We start from the raw sequence: 16311 nt of genomic DNA, 5'->3' as shown, positions 1-16311 counted from the left end.
GCTTAAACAACAATGGGAAGTTGTCGACTTTTATAACGGAAAGGCCCAGGGTTTGAGCTGCCCTCGGATGTGCTGGGGTCAGGGGTCCAAGTCCCTATCTCCCAGCTCTGCTCTCCCTCCTATTGCCTTTCTTCTCAGGCCGCATGGTGGCAGGGGGGCTGCCAGCATCCTCCGAGGCTCAAGTCCAACCGCAAGGAGCCTCTTTTCTAGAAGCTCCCTCAAAGTGTTCTGGGATTCATTCAGGCTCATTAATCTGCACTGGAATCAACTGGTGGCTGCGACCATCAGGACACCACGTGCTGATTGGGTTCGGCCTGAGTCACGTGGTTCACCTCTGCTCCCGGGGTTGGGCAGGCCCAGTTGGAACACACGGGTAATGGACGGGGGGAGAGACGAACCCCTCCAAACACAAGCGGACCTGTCCCAGAGAGAGGGTGCTAGAAAGGCAGTCCCCAAGTGTCTGCTGTGCCCCAAGTGACCACCTTGAAAAGGCCCAGAAAGAACCAGGTGAAAGAGAATGTGTGGACAAGAGCCAGTCCATCCCCAAGAGTGGGAAAAAAAAAAAACCCACCCCACGATTCTAGAGAAAACAGATGATGTTATGATGTGTGGCATGTGGCGAGGGGCCACTTCCACCTCAAGGAGCCAGGGAAACCGAGTTTTCTTCGCTAGAAGACTTCTCAGAAAGCGAGTGAGTTCCATTAGTGCGGCTTCCTCCCAATGACGTGGCGCAGCTTGCAACACCGCTTCCCTGTGGCCCCTCGGCCCCGGTTCACTTCCGACCCCTTCCTCCAGGCCTGCTTTGCTGGAGCGCAGGCTTGCTCTGGTCTTAAAGGAAATATCTGGTTTTCTGGCGGCGTCACTTAGAATGCAGCCTGTGGTATAACAGAAAACGCTACTGCAGCTAATTAAGCCAGATGGCGGGGCGGAGGGCTGGGAGGGGGCGTGCGTAGGGTGTTTGATTTTTCACAATAGGAGGCCCAGCAGCGAGAGCGAGACAGGCGGGAGCTGATATGGTGACTCAACAATGCTGTCAGGGACACAGGCTATTTATACTTTCCTGCCCCTGACCCTTGGCATATGTACCTTTGTTCCCAGGCCGCGCCACTCCTGCTGCGGGCTGGCTGTGGTGCTACAGCGCCCACCAGCTGTGTTCGTGTGCAGTCGGAAGGAGGGAGACAGGTCACAGCTCTTTTTTTTTTTTTTAATGTGAGCCCTTGCCTTTTTATGTGAAAAGTGATACATTTTTTATATATATAAAATTTCTAAAAATGGTGACTTCCATTACCATCGAGTCCCCTTTTATAACCCCCTCCGCCCAGCAACGGGCTTCGATGTTACCATCTGGGAACGAGAGACAACAATACCTAGTTTATATCAGCTACCAGGTGGCAGGCTGCTTAGTGACAGTGGGTACTTTGTCACTGGGTTCCCGGTGCCTAGCACAGTGCTGGAGCACAGTGGGAACCAAGAGAGTTTTGTGGAATGAATTCCCCTGGACTCTGTACCTCCCAAAGAGCAGGTCCTGGGCGAACAGGGGGAGGTGGGTGCCAATAAATGGAAGCGGCGCCCTGGCCGGTGCGGCTCAGTGGATGCAGCGCAGGCTGTGAACCGGAAGGTCGCCCTTGGATTCCCAGTCTCAGCACATGCTTGGGTTGCTGCCCAGGTCCCCTGTTGGGGGTGTGCGATCAATACTTCTCTCCCTCTCCTTCTCCCTCACTTCCCTTCTCTCTAAAAATAAATAAATAAATACATTAAAAAAAATAAATGGAAGCTATTAGTATTGGAGTCGGAAGCTATTATTGTTGGAATCAAACGTGCTTGGGAACAAGATCTTCTTTCACTGATGTCATCCACTAGGGACTCTTTGGAGGGAAAAGGCTCTTTTACTGAAGAAAGATGTCCGGGTGGAGGCCACTCTGGAGGAAGAGATTATGCCAGATGGAGTCTTGGGCAGAGAAAGTAAGTTCTGAGCAGAGAATGTAACGATATTAGTGGCGGCGGCGGCTGAGGCTGCGAATTAAGTTGGCAGGGAAGGAGGGGCTTGGGGGAGAGGATAACGCAAAACAAACAAAAAGAACGTCCCCCCCATTTTTGTCTTAATCTTTCCCTAATCGCCACAGCCCTGCAAGCGTTGTAGTGCTGCTCCCACGTTACGAGTGGGACCCAGAAGCAAAACTAACACGCCCGAGCGTGGGCACGTCTCCCAGGCTCCAGCTCCCTGCGGGGAAGCCCCGGGATGAGATCAGGGCGGACGCACCACACCTGCAAAGGCAGGTAAACACGGAGAAGGCGACGAACACGCCGTGAAGGTGGTGGGATGGTGGGCGACCAGAAACACCTAAACAGCGCTGACATCATCTTTTAAGGAATAATTCTGCCAACGGAGGAACAGGGTTGAACGAAACCAAACGCTTTTTCCAGCCGCGACCTCCCCGCGGAGGACCGACTTATCCCCCGGGCTGAAGACTCCAGGATGCACCCCAGACTCCGGGGCAAAGTTCTGGCTCCTTAACCGGGGTCCCAGCGGACTCCGCGGCACGTTTCCGCGGTTCCAGCCAGCAACACCCCGCCCCGCCCTCGGCGCAGTCAGCCCGCCTACCACTGGACCGCTCCCGCGGTTAACGAGCACCGCCTACTGGCGGCCAGACGCTCCACCGCTCGGCCCCGCCCACGAACGAAGCGCGCATGCTCCCCAATTCCTCTCCGCCTTCCTGGCTTCTCGCGACAGCCGCCCGGAGGCGGCCTGAGTCTCGCGATAAAGGCTCATTGTCTCGCGGGACCGCGCCGGCAGACGGGCTCTCGGGTGGCCCGTGCCGGAGGAGAGGAGTTGCATGTGTCGCTTCAGCTGGCGGTAGTGGCGGGAGCGGAGGCGTCGGCAGCGGTAAGACCGCCTGGGTAACGACCCCTCGGGCTTTTTCCCGCTTGGGAGAAATGCGTGTAGAGAATGTGGGGGAAGCCGAGGTGTAGCTCGGCGGAAGGGGGCCGGGCCGGGCGGCTCCACATCCCCGCCCACATGGGCCCCGCAGGTGCCCCCGCGGTTGCCCCCTGGCTTCCGAGCTCCCCTCTCACGCCGGGGCCGCCCTTGCCGCACCAGGGCCGTGACTCCCTGCCCCTTCCCGGCTCGCCTGCCCCAGTTCCCCTCCGGAGTCTCTGGGCTCCCCGCCCCCACCCCCTCCCGCTCCCATCCCCTTTCCTGACCCTGCCCTCCGGGCATCTGCGGCGGCCCCCCCCCCCTTCTTCGTAGGTTCTTCCCTCCCACCTGCGGTGTGGCTCGTCTCTCTCGCTGCAGCGTGCACCCCTCCCATGCCACCCCAGACCTCCGGCCCTGCCTCCGCCGAAGTTGTCCTCCGCATCCTCCCCCCCCCCCACAGTTCCTCTTTTACTAGCGCCCCCCTCCCCGGCCCCATTCACCGGCTTCCCTTGTAGACCCGATAACAGCAGGGCGTGGCCGGGATTGCTCCTGTTCGCTGGATCCTCCTGGCGGCCGGTGTCCCTCCCTGGGCCCCAGAGAGGAAGCCGGTTTGGGGTGGGGGCCCTTGGTGGGAGGAGGCGAGAGCAGCCCCGAATACGGCTGCTCTGGCGTCTCGGGCCGGAACCGTGAAGGTATGTGCTCTTCTCCCTGCCCGCAGGTGCGTGAGATGGCTGCTGACCTTTCTGAGGCCGGGGGGCAGGACTGCAGAGGCGACCCCAGGGGCAATCCCAAGTCAGACGCAGATTACCCGCTGCGAGTCCTTTACTGCGGAGGCAAGTGCGGCAGGCCGGAGAGGGGCCTTTTCCCCGACTGTGTCCCTTTGCCTTGGGGTGATTGAGCCGCACTTGGTCCTCCTGAGCCTTTCCCGGCTGCCTCTGTCATTGGGTGGGTCCCTGACTGGGGAGGGGCGGCGCGGGGACTGACCATCATTTCCTGACCTGCGTGACCAGTCCTTGCTCCTTGTCCTGGGGCAGCTAATGGTCCCATGGGAGTGGAGACGGGGAAGGAGTTATTTCAGCCCGGCGGGTCCGGCTATAGAGGAGGGCTTCCTGGAACACAGATGCTGGGTCCTGCGGGATGATGAGGAGGAGGCAGGGAAGGAGAAGGCTCGTGGCGGGTCTGGAGAGCGGAGCAGCTCGGTGCTCATATATTTAACTGTTGGCCGGTTCCCGAATTTGTGTTCACACATCATATTAGAGTTCCCTCCAGACACGGAGGGTGCCAGGAGTGGACAGTGATGAGGTTTCAGTGGTGGGCGGTAGGAGTCTTGGGAAAGGGTTCTTGGTTTGATTAAAAAAATATATATATGTATATATGTTTGCTTCAGTCAGTTTTTTATCCCCTTTGAGTACTTTCCCTCATTTTCAGTACAGACCTATTTGTGCATCGTGATGCTCTAACTTGATTAGTGTCTGGGAAAGTTTCAGGGAACTTTGAAGGTACAAGACAGTAATTGGGCAAAGAAATACTAACTTTTTTAAGTAAGTGTTTTTGACTGCTTACGTGCCTAGCAGCGGTTTAGGTGCTGCAGCCTCTGCGGGACAGAAGTCAGGGAAGGTCCCTGTGTCCGTGGCCCGTACGTGCGGTGGGTTGAGTAGAGATCCCGCCTGGAGACCAGGTGCCATGCAGGGAGAGGCGATGCCACTGGGTTCCAGGACTGTCCCAGTTCGTCCTTCATCCAGTGTCTTTGGCAGTAAAATAAAATTAGGGTCACATACCTCAGTAAGGGAGCAGGCAGGGAAACTTTCATAGGGTTGGCTGAGTCTTGTTACAGTACTGGTTTTATTTGGTTCTATTTTTCGTGTTTGGGGTCAGGGGCCAGCGTTACCAGCCACACGACCTGGTGCAAGTCACCTAGCTTCCCTGGGGGCCAGAGGCGTGTTGCTCGGGGTCTGTGGAGTGAAGGTGATGATGGCCTCCCGAGTCAGATGGTTTGTACGGTGTAAAGCTTCTGGCCCAGCAGCCGACACAGGAACGTAGGGCCGTAAGCACTGTTACCATTACTGTTACTGTCACTGTCACCATCAGGAAGGTGTGCTGGTGTAGTCAGGAGCTGTTCCTGTGTCCTGTTCGATTGATTTGGAGACTCCACGTTTTGTAAGATGTACCTTTATTTTAGGTTCTGCTAAGTAAGAAAAAATGGCCAGATTGACATAGCGTAATTCTAAGATCCTTACAAAAAATTTTTTAAAAAGCCCCTTAGAATCGGTGAAATGCCGAGTGCACGAAAACCACCCTGTGCGGTGGCCGGTGTCTCTCCTGAGGCGGCTCTCGAACAAGCGCCGCGAAGATGCCGCCCCCCCCCCCCCCCCCCGGGGTGTATTCTGTGGACCAGGGTCCCTGAGCGTTCTCAGGGAAGCTTGTGTTCACTTCGCTCCCTCGTTTGTTTGGTGTTCCGGGTGCTGGGATGGAGACCGTGTGAATTTTTGCTCCAGGGCTTTAAAGTCCAGCTCTGGCAACGCGTTTAGGGGATGTTAGATGTTGAATTAGTGGGTAAATGTGACTGCAGCTGTGAATGCGGAGTTCAGGAAAGGGAGGGGTCTTTGTTCAGGGGAAGGAGGGAATTTCCACGGAAGTGGGGAACCGTGGGCAGCAGGTGGACTCGGTGGGGAGGCGAAGGGGCATGCGAGGGCGGTCCTGCGGCAGGTGTGGCACGGTGTCCTGGGGGGGAGTGCAAGGGCTGGTGGGTGTCGTGAGAAACGAGGGTCTGGGGCAGGGGGTCATTTCTGGGAAGACAGTTGACTTTGGTGTGGAGACTTCCTACTCTGGGGTCAGTGTGAGTCGGATTCCTGGCTTGGCCGTGTACTCCTCCTTGTGTGACTTGGCCGGTGCCCACGTTTGTGACGTGGATGGCAACAGAGACTAGTCGGAGCGCCGTTGCGAAGGATGAAGGAGGCATAATACTCCCAAAGGCTCCACCTCCCAGCACCGTCCTGTTGGGCACAGGGTCTCAAGGGACACGAGAGCTCTTGAGGGACATGAGCGTGCAGACTAGAGCGGGAGGTGTCATGGGCAGGCGGTGCCCTGCTCTTCGGGCTGCGCCCCGTCCGCGGGCACGTGCGGCCCGGCGCTCTGCCGAGTGACGTGAAGTCTGCAGGGGCTGCGCGCCTGTGTCCTGAAAAGCGAGTTTACAGGTAGTGAGTGATCTGTGGAGGGAAGGTCATTTTATAGGCAAATAACAGTGAACTCAGAAGGATCGTCCAGATATTTTCATTGTGTTAGAATGAAAATATCCTGAACCGGGTGTTACTTGCAGTGGTGTGTCAAATGGTGTACAGCTTTAGCATTTGCTGTACTGGTATTTAACCTGTAACTTACACTGCAAGTATGTCCGAATACCTGCACCTACCAGTACTTGAACTTGAACTGTGAGGGTTATAGAGCTCTGCTTAACTGGGGAGAGCTTCAGTGAACTTGAGGTGGAGGTGCTAGATCCCAGTTTTCTCCTGCCACACACCTGTGGCCATGCAGGTGGTCGTACCTGTGTCATTGGATGAGCTGCTCAGCCTTTTTTATGGGGCTTCACCCACAACACGCAGAGCAGGCCACTGTTGTCTGGCTGGCACGCAGCTGCTGCCCATGGGCGTCGTGTGGTCTCCTTCCGTGGGGAACAGACCAGGGTTCGGCTCCTGCTCCGCTAACAGGGGGCAGGTGGCTCGTTTACGCTAAGTCTCATTTTTTCCACCTGTGTCTGACAGACACGCTTGTTCTTAGCTTGTGGGGTTGTGACAGGTAAACACAATCATGGGTGAAAAGCACAGAAAGTGCCCGATGTGACAGGCGCCCAGCGTGTGGGCACTGCCGCTCTTAGGGACGGCGTGCCACTCCTCGCCGCCCCCGCCTCAGGGCTCCGGGCCGCCCCCTGCTCCATCCTTCCCCGTGACAAGGACAGCAGAGCAAGCAGGCGACCCAGGAGAGGGTTGTAGTTAAAGCTGGGAGACCATGGGAGATCTCCAGTCCTCCGGCCCCTGTGAGCTGTGCAGTGACAAGATCGAACCGGCGTTCCTTCCGGCTGCACAGTTCCTTGATCTTATGTAGCGTAAGACGAGAAAGGAAAGGGAAGGTGCCCCGCAAAGAGATGGCAGGGTGCTGCGTGTTCGTGTGAGTCAGCAGCGGTGGCCGTCCCGACCGAGCGGTGAGGTGCCCAGCTCCACGCAGGTGCCGGCGTGGGGGAGTGGTCCCGTCTTAGCCGGCTTCGGGCCCGCCGAGTGGTGGCGCTGGGACCTTAAGGTGCGCGAGACAGAGCAGTTGGGTGTTTCATCGACTCAAGGAGCAGTCTTTAGATCAAAAAGGTCTGGATAATATTTCCATCAGCCGTGTGACTTATCTTAAAAAGGGCAGGGCAGGGTGGGCAGCGTTTGAAAAACAGTACAGAAAAAATAGAGGAAAAAGTAGAAATGAGGCATTTTATCAAGTTTAAAGTAAGTTATGATGAGTGCTGTGTGTGTTTATGTGCATATATACATATGTTTACACTTAAATCTTTTCTTCTCTCCATTTCCACAGTGTGTTCGTTACCAACAGAGGTAAGTTCTTTTACAGTTCTTAAGCCTCTGCATTTGAAGTCTTTGATTTTGTGGCTAGCTTGAGAACTTATTTTTTCATTTTCTTTTCTTTTAAAGATTTTATGTATTTTTAGAGAGTGGGGAGGGAGGGAGAAAGAGAAGGAGAGGAACATGATGTGAGAGACAAACATTGATCGATCAGCTGCCTCTTGAGTGCCCGCAGCTGGGGACCTGGCCTCGCTACCCAGGCACGCGCCCTGACCGGGAATCGAACCAGCAACTTTTTGGTTCTCAGGCTGACGCTTGATCCACAGAGCTACACCAGCCAGGGCTTATTTTTTATTCTAATCATTTGATAGTAGACTTTCAATCTTCTTATAGAGGAATTTGGTTTAGAATACTTTTATGGTGTTACAAATTGCTTTCTTTAGATTTTGAGTCACGTGTGCACCTTTGGGACTCGGCTGGCCAGTTCGGATTTTTATGTGGCACTCGCGAGTAGTCAGTCAGCCAGTAAAACAAGAGTGATCTTAATGCCGAAACTGGAGGTACAGGCAGAGGAAAGCATGAGTTATGTGTAGGGCTTTTGTTAATAAGCTTCTCAGCCAGGCTTTCTGGGCAAGTCGTGAAAATAATGAGACGCCTGTGTGCCCAGAGCAAGAAGTAGACACTTGTTTTCGCCCCTTTGCCCCTTTGTCTCGTGGCCCTCGTGTCTGATGGAGAGGACATCGGTCACTATGGTGGGGCGGGGCCTCGCTCCTCCTCACCCCTGATTTCTCGAGGGGCGCTTCTGGTCGAACTCGGGGTTTCTGTGGACGAGACGGCAGCGAGGAGCAGTTAGGGTCACTCTTCATGCAGCAAGTGCGGGGAGGACTGCAAGTGAAAATGTGCTGCATGATGGAAAACACCTTGTCGTAACCCGGTGTGTTCTCTCCCCAGTACTGTGAATACATGCCTGACGTTGCTAAGTGCAGGCAGTGGTTAGAGAAGAATTTTCCGAATGAGTTTGCGAAACTTACTGTAGGTATGAACTTTTTCTTCCTTTCGTTAAAGCTTGTATGCCTGAAATAAATGCACATACGACGTTATTTTAAAGATATGAAAGTCTTCTTCTAGTAAGATAATTACAGAATTATAATCTCTACGAACTTTAAAACGATTGTAAGTTCTTAGGTTAAAATTTGTTATCTAAAATCACACACTGCTTCATGTGTCTTCTCTCTGAGACGGGGTATGTCAGGATATCACCTTTTTTATGTAAAGAAGAGTAAATCATCTGGAGGCAAATATATTTTCATTCATTCATCTAACAAATCATTTCCTGTGAGCGTATCACAGGTCTTACACTGTTCCAGAGGCCGAGGGTAAGGCAGTGTACAGAAGGTGTGTTTGAAAGTTACGTTCTAGAAGGGGAGACAAAGAAGACAACGTAATCGTGTTAGATAGTGATGAGCAAGGAATGAGGAGAGGAGAAGTGCTGGGGAGGGAATTTGAAGTACTAGGTGGTGGCCAGGAAGGATTTTGCTGAAAAGATGGCGTTGGAGCAAGACCCGAAGGAAGTGCGGGAGCGAGGCTTCAGAGCTCCGGTGAGGACCGCTCCGGTGAGGACCGCCCCGGGCGGGGGACACTGCCGGGCACTTGGGGAGCAGCGGGGAGGCCTCCGGGTCCTGGGCTTGTTGGAGGAGGGGAGGAGGGTCCGAGAGGAGGTCAGCAAAGTAGTGGCCTAGCGTTTTACTCGGAGTGAGACAAGGTGCTATCGGAGGGGTTCGATTGGAGGAGGGCGAAGGGCCGGCTGGGGTTCAGCGGCGTCTCTGTGCTGCCGTCCAAACAGACAGAAGAGGACACAGGCAGCAGAGCGGGACCCCCGCCAGGAGGCTCCTGCAGGGGCCGCTCAGGACTGGACGGCAGCCGGAGCAGAGGGCAGTGGTGGAGCGGTGGGGAGTGGGCAGGCCCTGGGTGCGTTTTGAAGGTGGAGCAGGTGGGGTTTCCTGACGCCTTGCCCGTGTGGAGTGAGGGAAGGGGCCACCTGGGGGTTTGGTCGGAGCAGCGAGACCCGAGTCGCTGTTGGCAGAGGTGGGGAGGTGCGCGGAGGAGCAGACTCGCTCCATGGAGGCTGGTAGGAATGAAGGCGGGCGCGGGCGGGGGGAGAGCCTGGGCGGGGAGGGCCTGTTGGGCGCACCCACAGTGCTGCCCCACTGTTCGCCGCCTTGATTTCCACACTGTCCTCGTGCGGCACGCCCTCGAGCAGCACACGGCCCTCGTGGAGACGAGCCGCACAGCCAGTGGCTGGGGGACGGCCCGCGAGCCTGGTGCTGGGGTCAGGTGGGGGGGGGGGGGGCTCTCCTTATTCGAGACCGGGCTCCCTGTTAGCCAGATCGGCACGTTGAGGTGTCATCCTCTCCTGCAGTCTCGAGTGTGTTATGCTCCTTTCAAGTGGCTGAAAAAAATTGTCATCACATGGCAAAGACTTTGTTCTGTCTTCTGTCCCCAGACCCAAGGGTTCAGAGCCAGACGGGAAGGACTCCGGCAGTGTGGGCATTTGCTTTACGAGTGGCAGGCTCCACTGTCCATGGAGTTGCTTGTTTGTGTATGGGGTTGCTCAGGGGCGATTTTTTTTATTAAACATTAGTAGGACGTGACATTAATGCTTTGGGTTTTGTGTTTACGTGTAGAGAACTCACCCAAACAAGAAGCTGGAATTACTGAAGGTCAAGGGACAGCGGGGGAAGAGGAAGAGAAGAAAAAGCAAAAGAGAGGTGAGGCCTAAATCCACGATTTCCCGTGCACGAACCTGCCCCCCGCCGCCCCCCAGAGCGAGCGGCCGCTGCCCGTGCTGCAGGTCCACCGTGGGGCGCTCGGCGGGTGCAGGCCGCGCTGCTGGCGGCTGGCGTGGGGCAGGGTTTGGGCTTTTCGCTGTAAGTTAGACCTGAGAAAACGGGCTTTATTTGCCGTGTGCACGTAAAAAGCAAGCAGCCAACTCGCTGATGACTTGAAAACTTTATACGTAAAGTTTTCCTCATTACTTCTGACAGCTCGGTGGAATGTCCCTCCCTTACCGGTGGTGCGCGCGCCTCTCTGTGCTGGGACTAAGTGCTTCCGCTCCGGGGCCTGCCCCTGCCTGTCTCTTCCTCCTTCCTCCACCCCTCCGACTTTTCAGACTCTGCATCTTTTTTAAAAAAGTCCCAAGAGCCCACATCTTTCTCTGCCTTACCCCTGTGCGTCCCCTCCTGGCCGGGCTTCTTTAATAAGAGGGACTTGCTGTCCCGTTGCTCACTGCTCGCTGCCCAGGCTGCCCTACCCTGACGTGCACGCCACCAGAGCCCCCTGACGGGGGTCACCAGAGGCTCGGTGGTCGCTCAGTAAGGGCGCTGGCACGCTCCCCTCGGGAAGTGTTGTGCTTGCTTGGTTTCCGTGACGGTCCTTCTCATCCTATAGTGCAGACTTGTCCCGCCTTCCCGGACTCCTCGTCTCCCTCCTGTCCCTCAGGAGTTGGCGTCTCCCAGGACTCTGCCCTCTGACCTTTTCGTCCTGCATGTTCTCCTTGGGTGATTCTTCCACCTGCTCAGAACTTCTGCCCCCACTCGACACTCACATCCCCCGGTCTGCTTCTCCAGTCCCGGCGTGTCTCTAGACTGGAGGTGTGCGTGGCCCTGCCTGTGCCCCGAGCGCAGCCCCTCCGAGATGCACGCAGCCCCAGGTCCACGCCTCTGTTTCCCCTGCCATAGGTCAGGGGCAGCGGAGTTTCCCCGGTCACCTGGGCCAGAGGTCTGAGACCTGTCCGAGGTGCTCTCTTCCTGTCCCTCGTAGTCAGCTCTGAATTCTGTTACTTTCCTCTCTTTCTTACTGCTCTCTTCTGAACCAGCAGTTGCCATGGCTGCGGTTGAGAGTTTGATTCGTGTTGTCTGAACTAACGCAGGCGCCGCCTCAGTGGCCGGTAAGCCTTACTCTTCACAGACCCACCCTCCTTGGTCTTGATAAAACACGAATCTGGTCATTTCATTCCTGCATAGTCATTCAGTGGCCCGTCTTCTTCCTCAGTGTAAAATCAAGTGACCAGGCTTGATGCGTTGTCCCTTTAACGACTGGTATGTGATCTTTTGCTTTTCTGGCCTCGTCTGCTACATACCCATGTGCGTCCTTCACCAAGACAGGCACGGGTTCAAACACGGTCTCTGAACTTGCTCCGTTTTCCCGGAACGCCCTTTGTTAAACTTCTCCAGCTTGGACAGTTCTTTATTCTGCAAGAGCTTAGATGCCACTTCCACTGGGACACGGCTCTGTCCTTCAGAGGCAGAGGGAGCCGTTCCTCTTCCATGTGCTGTGCTCCTGGGTCCCGTTGTCGTCGGCAGGAGTCGCTGTGATCCATTAGCCTTTTTGTCTCCCTTCTCTAAACGAGAATCCTTGGAGGGGCGGGGACTGTTTTAGAGAGGGGAAGGGAGGGAGAGATATCCATGTGTGGCTGCCTCTCACGCTACCGCTACGGGGGACCTGGCCCGCAACCCAGGCTTGTGCCCTGACCAGGATTGAATCGGCGACCCTTTGGTTTGCAGGCCGGCGCTCAGCCCACTGCGCCACACCAGCCAGGGCTGACTTAAATATTTATTGGAGGAATACTCACGCATGTGTTCACAAATTTGTATTAGGAAAAGACACTTTAGAAATTAATTGGTACCTTTTCAAAATAACTATTTTAAAGACAGTATTCTCTAATTATGTTAAAAGTGAAACAATTAATGTTGAGCTCTTTCTTAATCTGTCAAGGTGGAAGGGGTCAAATAAAACAAAAAAAGAAGACTGTACCACAAAAGGTCACAATAGCCAAAATTCCCAGAGCAAAGAAGAAATACGTAACAAGAGTGTGTGGCCTTGCAACCTTTGGTGAGTTTACTCTTAAGTATGTTTAAAACATGTGAACTATATATATTTTTTTCTCTTTTTAAAAAACTGGTATCATGAAAATTTCACGGGCCTTGTTTTAGCTTCAAAATCACATTTTGAGGAAATGTTACTATCTTTTATGGAAGGAACTGATTTAACTATTTCCTTTCCAGAATTTCTGCTTGGACACGTTTTATGTAGAATGAGGAGGGAGAGACAGGGCTCCCTTTGAAGCCTACCAGTGCCGCCTCCCTGGCCCCGCAGACTTGGGGGCACAGGGTCTCGGTCTGGCTCGTCCCCCCGGGAGTGTCGCAGAGGGGAGGAAAGGCGGTGGGCGGTGAGGGCCTTGCTGCACGGCCCCGTCAGCTCCTGGAGGCCTGGACTGCACGGTGGGACCGGGTGAAATGGGAACCCCCGGTCCGACCCTTCGTGTGACAGCACAGACCGCCCCGCACTCGCTGGGCCACCGCAAACACTGTGTGTTTCTCTGCTGTAAACTGTTTTTTTCTAAGAGGGATAAACAGAAGGACTTCCTTGTGTCCAGCAGTGCGTATGTAATAGAACTGTGTTACCTGGGTTTATTTTGGCCTTGCCGTGTGAGTAGTGAGTGATGCTATTGTTATAGATTGAGGTTTTATTTGATCTTGAATCTTTGAAAGTTTAAGACCACTGCATGTGATAGTAACTATTGGCTCTGAAAGGAATATGAAACCCTTTAATGTGATCTGTTTTATGAATTTAAAATGAAGATCCAATTTCAAAGCGGAAAACTATCTTTGACATACAGTCCCCATTACAGTCTTGCCGTCTCTTTCCTTAAAATAACAGAAATTGATCTTAAAGAAGCACAAAGATTTTTTGCTCAGAAATTCTCCTGCGGTGCCTCAGTGACGGGGGAGGACGAGATCATCATCCAGGGGGACTTCACAGACGACATCATCGACGTCATTCAGGAGAAGTGGCCAGAGGTGCGTATGTGGGCCATGTCCGCCTGCAGAGCGGTTTCGAACACAAGTTGCTTCCGTGTTATTTGGTACCGCGACTCACGGCCCGTGATTATCCGTGTTTTACAGGTGGATGACGATAGCATCGAAGATCTTGGAGAAGTGAAGAAGTGATTTTGAAATTCTGTCTGTATTTAATGGTCTGAACTGAGAGTTGATACAGCCAAAGGGGGAGAGGCCTTTTGAAAAGAAAATATATTTATCCTACAGTCAGACTGTAGGCCGCCCTCGCCCGTGGCCTTTTCACTGTCTGTGCAAGGCTGCTTGTTTTCTTATTGCCAAAGTCTGATAAACAGCGGGGACTGTCATGCTTATGCATGAAATAGAATTTAGTCAAATAAAAGTTTTTGGTCACTTGGTACTGACGTTTCTCCTCTCTTTTAAATTTTTTATTTTTGGAAAAACACTGTAGACTTTTTGTGGGAAGTTTATGTGTTATTTTTTTAAATGGTCATGATTTACTCGAATCATGATTTAAAGCTGAATGGTGTTTTACAGAATTCTAATTTGGCTTCATCGCCAGTAGTAACTACCCCTTGCTTCTTTGGCGTGCTAGTTTCCAGACGCTTGAGCCTCTGGTAGGTCCGTGGTCGAGTCGGCTTCATTGTCACCGAGCCCACTCTGGGCGCCTCTGCGTCCTGTGGGTAGGAGCTGTTCCGGACGTTACTTGGTGAAGTGTACTAAACGCCTTACCACCACCTGCACTGCTGGACCCAGTGAGCCACGCCTCTGACACTATCCTAAAGGTGTCAGTCTTGTGTTCGTCACGGCATCACCCATGACATCAAAGAGATGGCAACGGTACCAAGGAACAACTGGGAGGCGGCTAAAGAGGTGATGGCGCACCACGTGGTAGAATGTCATGCATCGTTGTGAGCGGGAGGCCACTCACAGAGGCTGCGAGTCCCCCTGTTCTGCCTGCACAGGATGGTGTGACGTTCTGCTGGCCTGTTGCAGATACTATAAACCCATGTTCAATGTGTTGCCTGGGAAATAGCGGTTGAAACACGTTTTTCTCACAAGGGAAACTGACAATTTTCCTGAATGCACTAAATGAATTTAAACTTTGTTTTTATAAAGGTCTTAAGTCAGGTGCTACAAATCGAAAAGAAGACTCATGGTATTTTAATTGCTCTAGACATCTTTAAGAAATTTAGGACCTGCTGTTGATTGCCATGCAAATTTACAATCTTGAATGAATGTTTTTTTTTAATAATTAAAATCTTAGACTGTGTAGTAAAGATGTAAATTTAAAAAAATTCTGCATTAACTGTGAATTTTACTAAATACGATTATTGTATGATGAAGCGAATTTAGCCATGGAGACCATTTGGTGTGTGTTATGTGTGTATTCTGTTGGTTCTGGAAGATGTCCGTGGGCCTGTACAACACATGTGACTTCATGTAAAGATTCCCAGTGTTCACAGTTCTTGTCAAATGCAGTTGCAGTCCCTACCTAGGCAGCAGTGGGTGTTACTGCGGGAAAATGCAGGATTAAAACCGTCCTTGTGTATAGCACGTGTGAGTCTCATTCTTTGACCTGCGTTAAAAATGCAGCGTAGTTTAACCTCTGATTACGATAGAACAGGGGTCGTTCTGCTAGCAGAACAGGGAGTGACTTTAATTCATACGTTCTCGTTATGTGCGTTTCATGGAATGTTTTCACAGGCCAGTATTTCTAGCAAAAATAATACCAGTTCTTGAACAGCCTTATCTCATAATATGTGTAGGAGATGTGCCACAATTAAGTTGGCAACTTCAAATGCAAATACAGTTTTGATACGTAGTGTTTTTTTTAAGATTTTATTTATTTATTTTTAGAGAGGGAAGGGAGGGAGAAAGAGAAACATCGACGTGCAGTTGCTGGAGGCCGTGGCCTGCAACCCAGGCATGTGCCCTAACTGGGAATCGAACCTGTGATGCTTGGTTCGCAGCCTGTGCTCAATCCATTGAGCTACGCCAGCCAGGGCATTGATATGTAGTTTTTATTCACTAAAGAAAAAGTGCTGGTAGTAATTTTAAATTTCTTTTTAGTTATGACATAGAAGCTCCAGTAAATCGGCTGTAACTGAAGATGTCGTCCATGGTAGCTTTCTCTCTCAATTAAAAATTACTACTTTACAGATAACTCTGCCTTTTAGATCCTGTCTTTGTTATTTACTAGATTACTTAGGAAATAACAGGGAGACTGGAAAAAGTCCATTTATCTCATCAGTTTGAAATAGACTGAGTGAAAAATAAGATGCAGTATAATTCTTAAAGCTACCAGGGAACATTTTATATCATTTAAAAGTATCTTCTCTAAAGATTTTCTTTTAAAAGAAAACTTCAGGAATGAACTTAAAATACTGAGGTTTTTTATTTGCATAATAAAAATACTCTCATCATAATACTCTCGCCTCATTCAGGGAACATTTACTGGCCACCGTGGTGTAAGGGGCACCGCACTTCTTACCACCTGTCCTCGGACTTCCCCAGTGAGTGCTGGCGCATGGTCGCCTGGTGGGCAATGGCATTTCGGGGCTTAAACAAACCTTAACGGTGGTGAAATTGGAAAAGCATTTGGGTTAAAACGCTGCCCAAACAGAACTGACATTCAACCACATTCCCTTTGGCATCTCCACCAATGAAGCTGGATGTGCCACATAGCAACCTGCCAACAGGCTGTTTTTAACAACTAGTCAGAATTTTTTTGCTTGATTTTTAAATTTGAAGACATGGACTTGGTTCTCTTAAACAAGAGCTTAATCCTTAGGAGGCAAGTGTCACGCAAATCGGCAAACCTTGAGAGCAAGAAATTGTAATCTTGGTTTTCCATTTGCAGGTTGTATACACACGAGGGCATGTTTTGCTCATTCACAGTAGATCCAAAAGTAAAGCTGGAACCCTGTGAGACTACTTGCTAACCCGTCTTGCGGGCGATGCCATCCTAACGGCTAAGGAGTAGGGG

The 16311-nt window shown here is 52.2% G+C and overlaps 1 protein-coding gene across 3 annotated transcripts; it reads left to right on the top strand.

Moving 5' to 3' along the window:
* The first annotated feature begins 2768 nt into the window (after nt 1-2768).
* Nucleotides 2769-14876, top strand: DENR (density regulated re-initiation and release factor). Of its 3 annotated transcripts, none has more exons than XM_028527918.2 (8): nt 2769-2898; nt 3633-3747; nt 7481-7500; nt 8419-8503; nt 10152-10235; nt 12241-12357; nt 13186-13325; nt 13431-14876. In XM_028527918.2, exons 2-8 carry the CDS (start codon nt 3642-3644, stop codon nt 13473-13475), a joined length of 597 nt encoding a protein of 198 aa, XP_028383719.1. In that variant the 5' UTR covers nt 2769-2898; nt 3633-3641; the 3' UTR covers nt 13476-14876. The 3 variants fall into 3 exon arrangements, with proteins under 3 accessions (XP_028383719.1, XP_035869531.1, XP_028383718.1); XM_028527917.2 differs by having other exon boundaries at nt 2792-2884; XM_036013638.1 differs by lacking the exons at nt 7481-7500; nt 8419-8503.
* Nucleotides 14877-16311: the final 1435 nt, after the last annotated feature.

Source organism: Phyllostomus discolor, chromosome 13 (assembly GCF_004126475.2).
Source record: "Phyllostomus discolor isolate MPI-MPIP mPhyDis1 chromosome 13, mPhyDis1.pri.v3, whole genome shotgun sequence".
In the NCBI taxonomy this organism is placed as follows: Eukaryota; Metazoa; Chordata; class Mammalia; order Chiroptera; family Phyllostomidae; genus Phyllostomus; species Phyllostomus discolor.
Note: the sequence above shows the minus strand (reverse complement) of the source record. Positions and strands in the feature narration are given on the sequence as shown.